The sequence below is a fragment of the Callospermophilus lateralis genome, chromosome 6, assembly GCF_048772815.1.
Source record: "Callospermophilus lateralis isolate mCalLat2 chromosome 6, mCalLat2.hap1, whole genome shotgun sequence".
In the NCBI taxonomy this organism is placed as follows: domain Eukaryota; kingdom Metazoa; phylum Chordata; class Mammalia; order Rodentia; family Sciuridae; genus Callospermophilus; species Callospermophilus lateralis.
The window spans coordinates 161420997-161438852 of record NC_135310.1 but is presented as its reverse complement, the minus strand read 5'-3'; the positions used below and the strand labels follow the sequence as shown (position 1 = coordinate 161438852).

Below are 17856 nucleotides of genomic sequence, written 5' to 3'. Positions count from 1 at the left end.
GATCCCATTGTGAAATCCTTGAGCTTGTGACTGATCTCCTCCTGAGGCCCTGGCTCTCGGCACCATCACTTGGGGGATTGGGCTTCAACATATGAATTTTGGCACGACAGGAACATTCCATCCAAAGCACCAAATGTAACAGTGCCTTGGTAGGAAGTGGAGAGACCCATGTGCTCAGGTGGCCCTTGGCCATGACTTTGTACAAGATGGGTTGGAGAACCACCTAGCCATCTCTCCCATGCCAGGCCTGTGCCCCAAGGAAGCCTACAGATCCGGGAAGTCATATTCATGATAATAGGAAGGCAGGGAGAATTTAAGGGGATAAGTAAAATAAGAGTGTAGGAATACTAAAAAAATACCTTCTTTTGTCTAAGGTAAGATTAGAAGTAAATGGCAAAAGCAAAAGCTGAACTCAAGACTAAGTCCCCCTTACTACAGGCACCAGTTCACACCTGGGGACAGGAGTGCTGGGAACTGAATGGGATGGCCTAGCTCTAGTCCCATCACTCAGAGTTGATTTGGGCCTAGCTCTAGTCCCAAGTAGGCTGATGACCACAGAAGGAGTCCGACCTGTGTGGCTTTTAGAGAACGCCACATGGAGAGTGCCTGTCTTTGAAAACTCCTGTCCCTAGCCTGAAGCCAGAAAGGAGAGTCGGCATGGTAGCAGAGGGCTACATCATCTTTACCTTGGATTCTGTTCTCGCGACATCCCGGTTGGGAGATGTTAGCAAGAGGTGAGGAAGAGAGTAAGAGCTAAATATTGGCCTGAAATGCATGAAAACCAGCAAAACTGAGGGAAGTCTAGAGGGGAGCCTAATGACCACCATTGGCTACGTGCAGAAGGACACCATAATGTGTCACCCAAAATATGCCTCTTTGGCATAAGGATCATTTTAAGCAGATGGTTTTGAGAAACTGTAGACATGGGAGAAGTTCTGAGAGCAAAGGGCTCTTTTGTAAGGGGAATTCACATCTAACCTGGAAGTCTCCATTTGTGATGCTGTCTCCCTCTCTGTGCCAGGAAAGAAAGGAGGGCTGCCTCAAGGTGGACTCTCAGTGACCATTTGCAGGCCAATCCTTTTCTTGTTGCCATGCTTCTCCAAGTCCCCACAACTGGCCTCCCACACCTGCTCCTGTCCCAGCTGAAGATAGTTTCTAGGCCACTTCTATGAGGTGCTCAAATTCCTTTGTATCTTTTGTTTATGTATGAAATATACATCCCAATAAAGATTTGTATGTTTTGTTTTGTTTTTCTTCTTCTTACCTGTCTTTTGCTACTTTTAAGAACTCAGAAAAAAGTAGAGGAAAAATTATTTTTTCTTCCCTGAACATACACGGCACCAGAACACTGCAGAAACAGCCAGGGCAGAGAGCGCACCAGTTCAACAAGAAGAAAGCGTCAGGTACCGAGAGGCTCTCATGCTGGAAGGCATGTTTGGCTCTTTTTTTTTTTTTTTTTTTTTTTTTTGATAGGATCTTCTAAATTGCTGAGTTGGGCTCAAACTCCCAATCCTCTTGCCTCAACTCCTGAGTCATTTGGATTACTGCGGGACCATACTTGGGTCTTGAGGAATTCCAGTAGCAAGTAAGGAGTTTCTCTGATAAAGTGACTTTACAATCAGATTCCAGAGGCTATAGAATTGTGGGCCTTAGGAGAGATGGTGGGATACGGGCAAGAGAAGAGAAATCTGGATGGGCAGTGTTTTAGTCAGCTTTTTCATGGCTGTGACTAAAAGTCCTGACCAGAACAACTTAGGAGAAGAAAGTTTATTTGAGGGCTCATGGATCAGAGGTCTCGGTGAATAGACAGCTCAACCCATTCCTCGCGGCTTGAGTAAGGCAAAACATAATGACAGAAAAGTGTGGCGGAGAAGAAGCTCACATGATGATCAGAAAGAAGAGAAAGAGAGAGTCCATTAACCAGATACAAAATACATACCCCAAAGGCAGGTTCCCAATGACCTACCTCCTCCAACCACACACACCCTACCCTCCTCAGTTACCAATTAGTTATTCTCCTCAAAGGATTAACTCCCAGATTAGATTAAGGCTCTCATAACCAAATTGTTTCTCTTCTAAATCTTCTTGCATTGTCTCACATATGAGTTTTGGGGGGATACCTCACACCCAAACCATAATAGGATGGATTCTGCATCTGCAACATTCTTTAAGTGGTCTTATAGGAGCTTAGAAAACAATAGCGCAAAATATGCCACTTATTTTCCCCCTCAAACCAAGAGCATCCATGGAACAGCAAATGCAGGGAGAGGTTTTTCTCTGAACAGAGTTCCCATCTATCTAAAGGCCTGATCGTGGAGAAGATTTTCAATGTTGTGACTCCCTTCCACAGATATCTCATCATTAGCAGGAGACTGGTGCACCCGGAAGAAAGACTAGAGCTGACAACACAACTACAGCCCAGATAAACTTTTTCTCAGGTTATTCCCTGTCCTGGCCCATTCATCTTCCCTAAAATCCATGCATTCTTCTTCTACAATCACCTGCATCCCTAGCTTCCCTCTCTCCTGTAGAGGAGAGTTTATAAGGTGCTTGACTCTGTTAGGAGGTGCACACAATAGATTTGCATGCCTTTTCTCTGCTAACCTGTCGACTGCCAGTTTACTTCTCAGACTTGAATTCCAAACCTTCAGAGGGAAAGAGGGCTCTTCTGCTCCTACAGTCTCAATGACACATGGAGACAATGCAAACCGAAGGATCTTTAAGGAGGGTAGGGATGGTGTTTATGCTCAGCTGTGACCAAGGAAGAGGGGAAGTTCCATGTGTCTAGGTGTTGTGATCATGTTTTATTTTGGACAAAATGTATGGAGGAAATATTTGAGAGAGTAAGTACATGGGAAGAAAAAGATAGAACAATTAATGGTCTTTGCATTAGTGCATATATCCATGTGTTCACATGTGTGTTTGGGGATAGGAAAATGAGAATTAGGAGAGGCACTGATGAACTATTTTTTGAAAGAAGAGGAAGAAAAGAAAAGAATACGCAAAACACAACCTACTAGAGAAAGAAAAAATGATATGCAGAACACAATCCACTAGTCAATTCCAAAGCTTTAAGCAAAATAAGCAGGACAAAATCAAATGTCAAGGAGATAAGTAAGGTAATATATCAAACCGAAAATTTAGTCATATTAAGAGATTGAACCCAAACCTCAAATTAAGAACATTAAAAAATTGTTAATAAGACAAGTACAGAATCAACAAGAAAAACATAGAACCTCGTTTATTCATTTGATCAGAAAAAAAGGGAATTGTATGAAACCTGAAATGGTCAACATTTCTCTTGAGAATGTTATGCTCAAATTCGGGACCCCAAAAGACCACCAGAGACCAAGGTTGACGTAAGCAGCAAAGAGGTGTTTATTGAGAGCTAGCTCAGTCCTCCGCACACACACAGAGCAACTGGTGATGCTGAGAGGCCCCAAGCCCAGGGTTTGCAGCAGTTTTATACACTCTTTGGGGAAGGCAGGGACTTCACATACATCATAGCATCTCTTAGCAAATCATCACACACCGCAGGAAAATCAAATAACAACTCTAAAACATGATTAGCACACTCACTGGCGGGAACAAGTTGGGTAGGGTGATTGGTTAGTACAAGAGCAAGATTCATTCGAACTGATTGGTTTAAGCCAAGAAGGGTGTACGTGCTGAACTACATGGTTTCCCAACATGTTATCAACCACCATAAACTACTGGGGGGGTCATCTGGCATCCCAGGTATTTCCCTGTCTCATGCTGATTGGTGGCTGCTAGGGGGCTGCTATGGGTCCCCACCTAGCCTGGCTGAGTCAGGGACACCAGGCACAGCAGATCTCTCCTGTTATTTGTAGATAAACCACTTAGCAGGGTGGGAATGTGCCTAGGAGTGCTCTGTGGGTCTTTCCAAGGACAAAGGTCATGTCCCTTCCTTGGACAGGCTTTGCTCTGAGGTAGAGGCTGGTTTTTCAAGAATATTCATCTCCCCTAATGTAAGGAAAATGCACAATCATTTATCACAATCAATAAGAATTTATTGGGCAACTCATGCTAACTAGCATTATTATTTCCTGGGGGGGGGGGGGCGGCATTTTGCACCTACTTAATTTAAATGAAACTAGATTCTCCAACTCTTTAAGAAATCTCAAGAATCAATTAATTTTCTACACATAGGTACAAGAAGAGAATTTAAAAATTCTGATTTGACAACGAAAATTTACAAGCATTCACATCCCTAAAAAACACACATGTCCATGGTGTAGGAGAGACGCCTCTCCTCACCATTTTTCTGGTCCTGGCTGGCACTTGAGAAAAGACAGGCTAGGGAAAGAAGACCACAACAGACATACCTCATCATTTTTCCAGACAGGGAGCATTCAGAAATGAAAGCCCAATAACTCAGCGCAGACTGCTGATTTTTATGCTTAGACTTGGTGAGGAGTGGACAGCTGTGGACAAAAGGTTGCAAACCTGGTGTTCAAGGACTGAAGGGGAGCCCAGCAAGACCCATCTGTCCAGATTCTTCCTGGTCTCTCTGTGGCATGCTTTACTCCTGGGTATGGGGCAGGACCCCTCCAGAATGGGGTATCAAGGGAGACAGGAGAGAGTGACCTCTCCAAGGGTTAGGGCCTGCCTCCTTGGGAAGAGAGAATTTCTAGTTTCTACTACCCCCTCCCCCCAGCAATTCTGGCTTCTATCACTAGTTTTGGAATAGAAAGAAGGGCAGAAGAAGGGCAGGGAAAGGCTTGTGTCTGAGGTCTTTCAACTTGAAGTACTAGTGCACAAAGTGCCAAATTTTGGAACATTGCTTTCTGAGCCCCAACCAACAATGAAATATTCTCAAGGCAAGCCATTGTTAAGCCAATCAAACCAGAGCCCTTCCTGAGTTATGTTTGCAGGGGACCATAATAATGTTCAACTGCAAACTAAGCTACTTGGGTGTAAGGATTATGCTGAGCACATTATTTTAAGAAACAGCAAACACAAGAAAAGTGCAAAAACAGAGTAAAAGTTTACTCTTGAAAAAAGAAAAAAAAAAATCCTTACATTAAGGATATTTTCAGGGGTAAAAGTATCTTCCTCTAACATACCAGAAGAGGAGAACAACTCACAGAAGAACATTCTCATCCCTGAGATAATTAGAATCTTCAGACTTCACTACATAACCTTCATCTTCATAACACTTATCTTCCAGTAGTTTGCCCTGCAGGTTTACCTCACCCCTTTAAGATGGCCTATAAGCCCCCCCCCCCCCCCCGGGGCCTATTTGCTTCTTTGGGCTTTCATTCCTTTTTTGTAAAATCTCCCATATTTATATTGAACAACCCCCATGTTAATATGCCAATTTAATTTGTAAGGCCCAGCAACTAACTAACCCTGAGCTGGAGGAAAAGTCTCTGCCCTGGTACTTCCTATAAAAAGTAGCACTCCTAAGGGTTCTCACTGTTTCAAGATTTCCTCATATAAAGTTTCACTTTAAAAAGAATAACTGCCATTTAATGACGAATAATGCCCAGGGATTTTCAAGTTGCAAGGGAAGCAGATTATGGTGATTATGCCAGTAGAAGAAGCAGGGCTAACACCTTCAATATTAAACATGGGGATTCCCTATTAGCAAGAAGACAAGAGAGACCAGTTCAATGAGAAACAGATTATATAACAGGAGCATGTAATTAATGTTTTGCATGTACAATAATCATAGTTCACAGTGCAGTTGGAGAGACTAACTTCTAAAATATCTTAGACATTTGTTAAAGGAGTAAATAACCAACCAAACATGGCTGAAACAAAAAATAAACATTCCCAAGGTTGGGAAAAGGAAAGTTAAGAACTCAAGACTTGCATCAAGTAAAGGCAGGTGACTCCTAGAAGCCAGGGGAGGGTCAGAGGAAGTCAATCCAAACTACTGGCCAAGTGGAAACAGCCCAGCACGCTGCCTTTGAAACACTCTTTTCCCTGGAAATAAAGCATCCCTGGTTGCCGTATCGGGCATTATGTGGGCTTCCAGTTAATTTTCTTCAATAGAGGAGACGCTGGAAGGGCCCCAAGCTACATCGCATTTGCCGCACTCTCCAGAAAAAAAGAAAGTGAAACGCCCTTCCTCAAGCAGCTTCCGCAAGCTTATCCCAAGCAGAATAAAGACAACATTAGTCACTTATCCCCAGAAATACGGCGGCGGATGAAGGAAAGAAAAGTGAATCATGAGAAGGGCAGACAACCTCACTTTAGAACAGAGCAGAAGGTGGTCACTCCTCCGGCGGACTGTGCCCAGATCCTAAGAAAGCACAATGCATACCAGCTAACTTCCCAAATACCCAAGTGGCTGCGATGGCCTCTCTTGAAATGGCCAACTCGATTTCAGAAGCGAGAAGGAACTGCTGCGGCCAATGTTAAACAAGAGACAGAAAACTCTAGGAAGGGTCAGATAAAGGAGAGGAATGGTAGCGCAACATATTATGAAGTTGGACGGGAAAACTTTTAAATATGTCTCTTCCTAGAATCTGCAGTTTAAGCACCGCCCTTTTTTTTTTTTTTTTTTTTCTTGAAAACGTGGGACGGGCTTTCGCTGGGATTTCAGTGAGCTTGTGCCACTGGCTTGAGAAGTTCTCAAACAGGTCCGAAACTCTGCTATATATATCATCGCTCGGAGGCTAGGGTGTCAGTGTCTGTTCACTTTGGCGGGATGTCTGGTCGTGGGAAAGGAGGCAAAGGCTTGGGCAAAGGCGGCGCCAAGCGCCACCGCAAAGTCCTGCGCGACAACATCCAGGGCATCACCAAGCCCGCCATCCGCCGCCTGGCCCGCCGTGGCGGCGTCAAGCGCATCTCCGGGCTCATCTACGAGGAGACCCGCGGCGTGCTCAAGGTGTTCCTGGAGAACGTGATCCGCGACGCCGTCACCTACACGGAGCACGCCAAGCGCAAGACGGTCACGGCCATGGACGTGGTCTACGCGCTCAAGCGCCAGGGCCGCACCCTCTACGGCTTCGGCGGCTGAGCGTCCTGGAGCCGCCATCTCTTGTCCATCAACGGCCCTTTTCAGGGCCACTCACGAAATCTCTTAAGGGCTGTAGGCATTTTAAAAAGTTTAAAGACTTTTTCTCAAGTTAAAAAAATATCCCCACCAGCATAACAAACTTTGTGTACAAAGTTAAGCTGATTCTCCTTTTCAGCATTTCTGTTAAGTGGTTTCAAGCAGACCCTGATCGCAACTATTTAGAACTGTCTTTTGTGTATAAACAAATCAGTATGTCTCCCTTTTGGTTTTCCCTTTTGCCTTATAGTGGCGGGGACTGCCCGTACATTAAGTCATAAGTATTTTAATACAACCCTTTATAGGAAGTTAAGCGTGGTAGCATAGCGCATGCCCAACATTAAATCAGTAAATGATTCGCAATTATTAGGCCGCGATTTCCCTTACACGTTTCCCAGCATGCTTTATTTTTTTATGTTCAAAGTAATGTGACTTCGACTGGCCACATTTCCTAGCGTTTTAATGCACGTAAATGCTAGAAACTCATTCAGTCAGTAAAAAATTTCCTAAAAGATAAATGTGGAGGCGGAAAAGCTCCCTCTTTAAGAGGATTGAAGTAAGAACCAATTCGGTGGGTGGAATGAGGAGCGGCAGTCTGCTGTCCAATCAGGACGCGAAGCTTGCTATAAATACCGGAATTTCTGGCTACTTTGCTCAGTGTGGAGATTAGTGAGCTCGAGTATGGCTCGTACGAAGCAGACAGCGCGGAAGTCCACCGGCGGCAAGGCGCCGCGCAAGCAGCTGGCCACCAAGGCCGCCCGCAAGAGCGCCCCGGCCACCGGCGGCGTCAAGAAGCCTCACCGCTACCGGCCGGGCACCGTGGCGCTGCGCGAGATCCGCCGCTACCAGAAGTCCACCGAGCTGCTGATCCGCAAGCTGCCGTTCCAGCGCCTGGTGCGCGAGATCGCGCAGGACTTCAAGACCGACCTGCGCTTCCAGAGCTCGGCCGTCATGGCGCTGCAGGAGGCCTGCGAGGCCTACCTGGTGGGGCTGTTCGAGGACACCAACCTGTGCGCCATCCACGCCAAGCGCGTCACCATCATGCCCAAGGACATCCAGCTGGCCCGCCGCATCCGCGGGGAGAGGGCGTAAGTTTCTAGTGGCCAAAAGTCTGCACGACCCCCAAAGGCTCTTTTCAGAGCCCCTCATTTATCACTAAAACTGAGCTGTTCTACGGATAATCTAACCCAAGGTCGGTTGTCTTCCCAAAGGACTTTGCTTCTGGGCCACACTGAACGTTTTCTCTTGGGGTGTACATCTTGACTGGGAATAGTTCTGGAAGGCTGACTTCTAGATGTCAGCCATCCATCTGTGCATTCCCTCTCTCCCCTGTTCTTGAACTCAGTCTTGTAAACAGGCTTATCACAGCAACTGGCTCTAAGGCTTTCTGGGAACTGGGCATTGATTAAAGAAAGTTCTGAATGACAAGGCTAGAAGGTCTTCTAATTTAACCTCAAGCTCCTGCCATGCTGCCTCTTGCTGGCTTCCGTGTTCTCTCCCCCCATCTTCCGTGAGACCAAGTGTCTAGACAGGTTAAATGCCACACTGTCCGTTACTAGCTGTATAATTTGGCAAGTCATTCTCTAGACTTAGGCTTGCACAGCTATAAAATGTGGCAAAAGAAGTAAAACTTGCACTGCATACTTAGGATCACTTGTTATTTACTAAATGCTATAAAAAAGGCATCCCATACTTGCTCCCCTCAATAGTGGAGTTTGGAGTTTTTCCCCTCATTCTTAAAAGTTTTGTGATTGAAATTGTGGAAAGTTCTTGGTTAGAGTGTTGTATTGTTGATCTTCAGTTTTATTTTGCTTTGTTCTGAAAGAGACCTATAGCATCATCTGTCTGAAGTTCAAAATAGCAAAGAGCCAAATAGCAAATATTAAGTTTTAAGAGCCACATGGTCTGTGTCATGTGTTTTGTTTTTTTTAACCATCCCTTAAAATGTAAAGACAGTTATTAATATGAGGGTCATATAAAAAAAGACCACTGTCCAGAAACAACCACTTTGCCAACCCTGCAGCAGTTTTGCCCTGGCAAGTACTAAAGCAACTTGATTTTTATTTATTTTTTTTTAACTTATTGTTGTTATTATTTTGTTCAAAAAGAACCTTTAAAAAAGAAAAAAGAAAAAAACAGTTGATTTCATTTGAGATCTGAATTAAATCTGAACAAAACTCTGTCCATTTCTCTTTTCACCCCAAAACAACAACCCTCACCCACTTTCTAACTTCAAGGTCAGTATCTATAACTCTAAGCCCATCATTCAATACTCAATGCAGTCTCACAGTCCATATCCAGTTATTTCACAATATTTGTATGTCTGCACCTACACACAAAAAATACCATGCCCATGTATGCTGGCTTCTTACAAAAAAAAAGTATTTCTGATAGTGCAGCTTATTAAATGCTAATGGAGATTTCACTGTGAACACTTTCAAACCTCACAAGGTCCCAGACCATCTAAACAATTTGTGCATTTTAGGGTTACAGAAAGTTCTCAATTTTCTTCAGGTTTTAGAAACTTTTTCAAAAGCAAATTATCTGTATTACTTATCATTATCCCCGTTTTAATAAATTTTCCCAAGAAATAAAGAGAGAAAGAAATTCCACCGGAAAACATACCAAATTTAATTTTGAATTCAGCTGGTGGGTTTCTGAAGTTCAAGTGATTTCAAAATCTGCTTCAGCAATGGAAGAAATCGGTCTGACAACTGAGTTTTGCCAAGCTGCAAAATCTCATTCTTTATAAAAGATGTCTCCACATGGAAACTAGTAGGAGGCAGAACAGGTTTTTAAAATAAAGTCTGATGTTAATTTCAGATTGTAGCCCACCAGACCCCTGTAACACCCTGTGCCTGTGTTTCTTGCTACAGTTAGAAGCAAAGTTTATGCCCCAACCAGGGAAACTATTGTCTTCCTTCTTGCAAAAATCAAAGGTGGAAACTACTGACAAATCCTTTCAAATAATGTTTATTGGACACTTACTAGAATAACATAATCCCCTCAGTCTAGTGGATTCTTATGAAAAAACTAAATAAAGGGAGTTCGAAAAGCATCTTTCATATACGAGGTGTGACGACAGACAATCGTGAAAACAGATAATCATGTAGACATAGAGGATGTTCTCTTCCTTTTGGCGCTTTAAAACACAAAATTCTGGGCTGTGGTTTTCAATATTTAATCAAATTTGCGGGACTAACAAACACAATTTAGGAGTTCAACCTTGAGCCATAGAGGCCTGAGGGCGGTGGATTGGACGCTCCACCAATCACAGGCCAGCGCCGGCTTATATAAGCCCCAGGTCGGAGCTAAGGAGCATTGCAAAAGTTGCTCTTTAGATTTCGAGTCTCTTCTGTAGGAGTTCTTCCTGTCGCCATGTCGGAAACTGCTCCTGCCGAGACTGCCGCCCCGGCGCCAGTGGAGAAGTCCCCTGCCAAGAAGAAAACCACGAAGAAGGCTGCGGGTGCTGGCGCAGCGAAGCGCAAGGCGACAGGGCCCCCTGTCTCAGAGCTCATCACCAAAGCCGTGGCCGCGTCTAAGGAGCGAAATGGCGTGTCCCTGGCCGCGCTCAAGAAGGCGCTGGCGGCCGCCGGCTACGACGTGGAGAAGAACAACAGCCGCATCAAGCTGGGCCTCAAGAGCCTGGTGAGCAAGGGCACCCTGGTGCAGACCAAGGGCACCGGCGCCTCCGGCTCCTTCAAGCTCAACAAGAAGGCGGCCTCCGGGGAAGCCAAGCCCAAGGCCAAGAAGGCAGGAGCGGCCAAGGCTAAGAAGCCCGCGGGGGCCACGCCGAGGAAGCCCAAGAAGGCTGCTGGAGCCAAGAAAGCGGCCAAGAAGACCCCGAAGAAAGCCAAGAAGCCTGCGGCGGCCGGTGTAAAAAAGGTGGCCAAGAGCCCTAAGAAGGCCAAGGCTGCTGCCAAGCCCAAAAAAGCAGCCAAGAGCCCGGCTAAGCCCAAAGCGGTTAAGTCCAAGGCAGCCAAACCCAAGGTCTCCAAGCCCAAGACCGCGAAGCCCAAGGCGGCCAAGGCCAAGAAGGCGGCTTCTAAGAAGTAGGAAGCAGGTTGTTGCCAGCAACCGCAGCCCCAAAGGCTCTTTTCAGAGCCACCCACCGATCTCTGAAACTAGCTGCACACGATTTTTTTCCCCAGCTCTTCTCCAGAAACATGGCTGGCTCTGAAAAGAGCCATTTTATTCTAACGAGTTGTCACTCCACAACTTTGTACTTGACCTTGGTGGCTCTCGGTCTTATTGGGCAGGACACCGCCTTGCGCGATGGTCACACGACCCCGGAGCTTAGTGAGCTTATCGCTGTGGATGGCAGCTGCAGGTGGCGCGGGATGATGCGAGTCTTATTGTCGCAGGCCGCGCTGCCAGCCACCTCCAGGATCTCGGCCGTCAGGTAGACGCGCGCCGGCCCCTACCCGCTCGGCATAGTTGCCCTTGCGCAGAAGGCGGTGGACTCGCCCTACCGGGAACTGCGGGCCTTCGCGGGAGGAACGCGCCTTGCCACCTTCCTTTCCGCGTCCAGGTTTTCTCAATAAGACAAACCACCTAGGTTCCTTAAAGCTGATGGTCAAGTAGGACACACAACAGTCTCCTGGGCGCGAAAAGGAAGCTGTCCGATTGGCTGGGTTTCATTTTCATTCTGACCAATGGAACGCACTTTTGCAAGACGCGGACTTTGGACAGAACTGGCACCTGACGTCAGGCCAAGTTAACCACCAATCACCACAGACCTCTACTACTCCTCATTTACATAACATTCTATACTTAAAGAGGCGCGGGTGGTGAACTCCTCACTTTCGCCAGTTCCTTCTCGCCATGCCTGAGCCAGCCAAGTCCGCTCCTGCCCCGAAGAAGGGCTCCAAGAAGGCGGTGACCAAGGCGCAGAAGAAGGACGGCAAGAAGCGCAAGCGCAGCCGCAAGGAGAGCTACTCGGTCTACGTGTACAAGGTGCTCAAGCAGGTGCACCCCGACACCGGCATCTCGTCCAAGGCCATGGGCATCATGAACTCGTTCGTGAACGACATCTTCGAGCGCATCGCGGGCGAGGCCTCGCGCCTGGCGCACTACAACAAGCGCTCGACCATCACGTCCCGGGAGATCCAGACGGCCGTGCGCCTGCTGCTGCCCGGGGAGCTGGCCAAGCACGCCGTGTCCGAGGGCACCAAGGCGGTCACCAAGTACACCAGCTCGAAGTGATTTTGTCTGACTGCCCACATCTCAAAGGCTCTTTTCAGAGCCAACCACGGTTTCCAAAAAGACTGATGCACTTCGATACTTCTGGAGTAGCAGGCCAGAGGTGCTTTTCATCCGAAGCATTTAATTGAAAAGGCACATCAAGTGTGATTTGCTGCTTTTCGAACTCTTACGTTGATATTCAGAGACGGGAACTTCATATTTAGTGTTAATTTCGCTTAACATTAAGGTGGATTTAAACTAGTAATTGCCTGTTTTTGTTGCGTTTTTTTTTTTGTTTGTTTGTTTTTTTTTGTTTTTGTTTTTGTTTTTTTGTTTGTTTTTGGTTTTTTTAGAGGGGGCGGCCATTGAACCCAGGGGAACTCCACCACAGAGCCACATCTCCAGCTCTTTTTTTGAGACGGTGTCTTCGCTGGGCTGCTTTGGGCCTTGCTAAATTGCTGAGTCTGGCTTTGAACTCGAGATCTTTTTTCCTCAGAGCCCACGAGATTACAGCCCATGTGTGCCACTGTACCAGATGGGCAATTTCTGATGCCTAGCAGGCCTTTGTACACCAGTGCCTTCAGGCCTCTCAGGAAGAGGTTCAATGGATCTCAGGTACATTGGACAAGGAAATTTTATGGGTCCTTCCTGTTTTCTTTTGTAAAATAAGTGCTGGAAATGTGCCTTTTTTACTTTTTCTCAGCCTAGTTTGACAAAAAGACTGAAGGGTGTTGGGATGGGACTGAAGAGAAAAGTTAGGGCTTAAGTCTAGCATGGCTTCTCTCCCTAGCAAGGGTTGGATCTTCACTCCCTAGTCAGATGCTGAGCTGGCCTTTTGTTAAAAGCAGTGATACTGTACAATTGTCCTAGGTGGACCAGGGTTCTCTGCCCCCCTCCCTACCTCCACACCTTCTCTATGAAGTTCCTCTTGTCCCTAATACAGCTTGATCCTGCTACAGGTGCTCTACTTGTTTTCAGATGGTCACATTTTTTCTTCCTTATGAAACTGAATTTGCATGCACACCCCACATGAAATCAGGAATGGGTTCTTCACACCTACTGGAGGCTAGGGGTGGGCTGGGGGACCCCTGCCTGACAGGCAAGGGGGAGCACAGTGAAGGTTGCTCACTGAAGCCTGTCTAACAGGCTGGATCCACATTATGTCCGTTTCCTGCTCTATCAGTTCCCTGCCTCCTCTCTTTAGAGGTCCTAATTTTCAGAGATTTTGGAGATAGAACCTTTGAAACAATTGTCTCCTAGCTTCCCTCTGTAACAGGGCAGGGGCCTTCCCTGAAACTGAAACAGCATGAAGACACTCCCCACTTCACCCCATGTCACTCAGAACAGGCATGAGTTTCTTAGAAGGAATAGGAAAGGGAAATGGGGACCCGCTCAAGGGAGAGAGTGGGTCCTCTCAGAAGAGCAGCCTTCCCAGCCCTCCAATTTCACTGTGGTTCTCGGGGATTTCTAGAGTCCCACCCAGGTCCATCTCTTGGTTTTTGACTGACAGTCTGATGACATCAGACTTTCAAATCCCCACTGCCAAGAAAACTCAAAGTCACTTTGGCCTATGCTGACCTGTTCTATTTTGACCCTGTTCTTGCAGATTTTACGGTTAGGGGGAATTATCTTTTTCTCCCTGAGTTCTGAGATCTGGTCTGTATAAGAGTCACAAAAGTCTCCACCCCCACACACACAGGCATTTTCCTGCAGATAACATGTGATTGGCCAAGGAATGTGATATATCCTGTCCACTTAAGCCAGGCAGGGCTGTAGGTAAATTTCTTTTAAAAAATGAAAGCCTGTAGGGGTCAGCACAGTGGGCCCAGTTCATGGAATTATTTCCTTAACCTCATGTGCCCCCCATTATTTCAAAATAGGCTTTGAATAAAAATTATTTTCCTACCAATTTGACTAAGAATATTTCAAAAGCAAACAACACTATAACCCAACCTCTTTCTTCTGGTGTATATTAGAGTCCTCTGATAACAACTACAAGAGTTCAGAGAAGGTCAAGATTTATATGTTGTCCTATTTGTGAAAGCTAGGGAGGAAAAGGAAAAGAAAGGTGGTGATGATGGGGGAAAATCTCATGAAATTCAAAAGGAGATAATAGAGTAGAGGAAAGGGACCAATGGGTGGGAGGAGTGGAGGGAAAGGAGAAATACTGTTATATTGTGTGCAAGTACAAATATGTAACAATGAATCCCACCATTATGTACAACTATAATGCACCAATAAAAAAATGAAAATTGCAAAAGTTAGAATGTAGGTCAGTTTCTTTTCTCAATCACCTACACATTTCATTCCTCTATTTTGCTCTCATGTTGGTTTTGTTGTTGTTGTTTTCAATAAGGGTAACTTTCTAAACAAAACAAGCTTTTTGCAATATGAAGGAGGGATAGAAAACAGACATTTTTTTATCCAAGAGAGAAATGCAATCTCCCAATATTTAGGTTGGCAGAGTCCTATCACCCCTTTTCAGGAATCAGTGGAAATATAAGTTCCAATCATTCCACAGACCATCGAATATTAAGATCTTAAAACCCAAACACCTTTATTGCTTTTCTAGATATCATTAAATCTTTTCCAATAAAAGGCAGGAGATCTTAAATGGACCCACAGGAGTAAAATGCACAAAATTTGTGCTTTTTGAGCTCATGAAGCAAAGGGCCAAGAGTTAAGCCCTGTCTGCCAATACAGTGCCCATTCTCCTGGGCCTCCGGAAGGTGGCTGCACACACCTGCAGACCTTTAGAAGTTTAATATCAGTCCATTTTGCTACCAGACTCACTAGCCTTGTTGAATTTGAAATTAGTATTGATACTGATGAAAAGAAGAAATGGATTATTGGGCTCATAAAGTTCTTTTTTTCCTGAAATGCACCTTCTCTGACCACTAATCAAACCCTGTCCTGTGAGCCCACCCTAAGGTCACCTTCTGCAAAGCCTTTCCTGTTATTGAAGCTTGGCTGCTTCCCTTTTCAGCCTTTCTGACAGCACGCCCTGCCTCTGTCGGGGGTGCGGGGGGACAGGAGGGGGATTTCTGTATTTCCAGCTACTCTAGACCAGATAATCTCAGAAGTATCACTTGTTTCTAGAGTCTTCTTTGAATTAAGGTTTTGTGATACATGCTTAGCCAACATGTCTGCCCCCTTTACTATGGCTGGTCTATGGCACCTGCACTGGTTCCCAGATTTGAAATTAGGAGACTCACCCCAAAACATCAGGCCACTTCAAGAGGTCAAGATTTTAACTCCCAAACCCTTAGTTCCTACACACGTAAACTGGAGACAGGAGTAATTCATAGTCATATGACTATAGAGGCTGACAATGCTTTTTGCATTGTGGATTATATATATCTATTTTTCTTTTCTGGTGCCTTTTCTTGTATCTTTAGTTCTACCTTCCCTCTTTTCTTCTACTCCCTTCTTCTCTCTCTCTCTCTTTCTCTCCATCCCTATGTGTGCATGCATGCATACATTTTATTTTAGAATTTTTTAATTTTCAGCATTTCTCATTTTTTAATTGCTATGTAAAAACAAAATTGTACATATTAATAGGTGTCATGTGATGTTTTGATACACATATGCATTTTGTAAGGTTTAAATTGAGTTAAACATGCCTGTCTCCTTCAACATTTACCATCTCTTATGGTGAAAGCTCAGAATCCTTTCTAACTTTTTGAATTATACAGTATATATTTGCTATCTATGGTAGCCCTGTTGTGCAACATACACCAGAATTTCTTACCCTTATTTAACTGTTACTTAAGAACCACTGATCAGGCTGGGGTTGTGGCTCAGTGGCAGAGTGCTCACCTTGCGCATGTGCAACCCTGGTTCAATCCTCAGCACCACATAAAAGTAAATAACTGAAATGAAGATATTGTGTCCAATTACTACTAAAAAATAATAAAAAAAAAGAACCACTAATCAAACTTTCCACAACTCCCTTTCCCCCCCATTATATCTGGCATCTGAAAGACTTCATACATCCTTGCCACTCATATAAGAACCTCAAAGTTTAGCCCGGTGTTGAAAACCCATAGAGTAGTTTTCTCGTTCAATTTTTTTTCCAGTATATATTCTTCGGGCACCTGCTATGTAACAGGAACACTTTAAGGTAGCATAAATATAGTAGGAACTAAATAGATTATAAGTCATGCACTCACAGAGGTTTTTTTTTTTTTTTAATCAGAGAACATATAAACACATACATTTAAAAAGAGTGCCAGATAATATTAAATGGGAGAAAAATAAAACAGAAGAGAAAGAAGGTCAAATTTAACTGAGCAGTAATTTAGCTGAGCACATCTGTAATCCAGCTACTGAGAGGCAGAGGCAGGAGGATCACAAATTGGAAGTCAGCCTGGGCAGCTTAGCAACACCTTCCTCAAAATTTAAGCAAAAATGAGGTAGTGGCATGGGCCTTTGGAGAAGACTATTAGAGTGGAAGAAAGAATGAATAAGATGCTCCCGGGACCTGTGGGGGTGGAGGCGTGTGGGAGGAAGAACGGAGGGGACAAGGCAGAAAGGACAGGAATTCCCGGATATGGAGCCCTCTGTGACTATAATGGCTTTGGATGGTGTCGTACTTGCATTTCCAGTGCTGTTGAAAGCTGTGGGTTCTATGGCCTCTCGTCCTGATACTGGATGCCAAGGGATATTGCACAAGGCTCACTACCTAAGTTGTCATTTTCCTTTACTTAAATACCCTGGAGGATGGAGAGAATTGCCAGGTTGTGGGGGCATCCAAATTGTCAAATCTGTCCCTAAAGATGTGGGGACCCCAGGCCTTGCATTCTCAACATTTGCATTTGGTTCCAGAATAGATCCATTTCCTACCACCCCTAAACTCGCAAATGCCTGTGGAAGGTTACAGTCTGCTTCTTGTTTTGGACAACAGGGATCATACAAACATGGGCCTCTGACAAAGATCATCCTTGAAACACTAAAGCCACTACTTGATGCATATGTCCACTCCTGGGTTTGAAGATTTCTGCCACTTTGTAAAGTTACCTTTTTTTCACACTTGTCTCCAGAAAATGAAATCTCTCAAACTTCCCCCCGTGAAACATTAACCATGCAACTGAGCAACAGTTAACAGGACTTTTCAATTGAATATCAGTCTTAGGGTCTCAGCTTTGCATTCTCCATCCAGTGGTTCCCAGCTTTAGCCATGCATCAGAATTACCAGTATAACTTTGTTTAAAGGCTTAGCATTGGCTTGCCTCCTCCCCAGAGGTTCTGCTTCAGTGCATCAAAGGCTGTGAGGGTGAAGATGTGCATTTCTGTGCCAACTGTGGGAAGCAGTCTACAAGATGTCACCAAAGGACCCCTGAAACTGGTTCCTATGCATGACTTTTCCACACTGTGCCACAGCTGTCACAGGAGGTGGCAGACATGATGATATGTCCCTCCTGTGATGACAAGAGATCTCTGGTTTGATGGCTTCCACTCTCTTAAGAGTACTCCCTCTAGAGGAAGGGAGCCAGCCCTTGTCAGGAGCAGCCTCCAGGAATCCTGAGGCTCCAGTCCCCTGCAGCCTGTAGACGTTGCAGCCAGTGACTGATCAGAGATGGCAGAAGAACATCCAGTCCCACTGCTCCCAGAACCTGACCTTCATAACTCTGGCGAGAGTCGCT

General features: G+C 45.2%; 5 protein-coding genes and 1 pseudogene across 5 annotated transcripts in view; 5 read left to right on the top strand and 1 right to left on the bottom strand.

The window, feature by feature from the left end:
* LOC143401644 (uncharacterized) overlaps window positions 1–17856 on the top strand; it is a 742139-nt gene that overhangs the window by 480847 nt on the left and 243436 nt on the right. The gene's annotated exons all lie outside the window — the stretch shown is intronic.
* Window positions 6680–7014, top strand: LOC143401664 (histone H4). Its single transcript, XM_076859330.2, has one exon. The coding sequence runs from the start codon at window positions 6680–6682 to the stop codon at window positions 6989–6991; it is 312 nt and encodes a 103-aa protein (XP_076715445.1). The 3' UTR covers window positions 6992–7014.
* On the top strand, window positions 7674–8455 carry LOC143401652 (histone H3.1). Its single transcript, XM_076859318.2, has one exon. It carries the CDS (start codon window positions 7709–7711, stop codon window positions 8117–8119), a length of 411 nt encoding a protein of 136 aa, XP_076715433.1. The 5' UTR covers window positions 7674–7708; the 3' UTR covers window positions 8120–8455.
* On the top strand, window positions 10374–11083 carry H1-5 (H1.5 linker histone, cluster member). Its single transcript, XM_076859314.2, has one exon. It carries the CDS (start codon window positions 10406–10408, stop codon window positions 11081–11083), a length of 678 nt encoding a protein of 225 aa, XP_076715429.2. The 5' UTR covers window positions 10374–10405.
* On the bottom strand, window positions 11168–11782 carry LOC143401703 (histone H2A type 2-C-like; annotated as a pseudogene).
* Window positions 11844–12472, top strand: LOC143401660 (histone H2B type 1-C/E/F/G/I). The gene has a single exon (XM_076859326.1). The coding sequence runs from the start codon at window positions 11852–11854 to the stop codon at window positions 12230–12232; it is 381 nt and encodes a 126-aa protein (XP_076715441.1). The 5' UTR covers window positions 11844–11851; the 3' UTR covers window positions 12233–12472.

Coding starts and splice junctions, on each gene's coding strand:
- LOC143401652 (XM_076859318.2), top strand. CDS start 7,709: ATGGCTCGTACGAAGCAGACAGCGCGGAAGTCCACCGGCGGCAAGGCG.
- H1-5 (XM_076859314.2), top strand. CDS start 10,406: ATGTCGGAAACTGCTCCTGCCGAGACTGCCGCCCCGGCGCCAGTGGAG.
- LOC143401664 (XM_076859330.2), top strand. CDS start 6,680: ATGTCTGGTCGTGGGAAAGGAGGCAAAGGCTTGGGCAAAGGCGGCGCC.
- LOC143401660 (XM_076859326.1), top strand. CDS start 11,852: ATGCCTGAGCCAGCCAAGTCCGCTCCTGCCCCGAAGAAGGGCTCCAAG.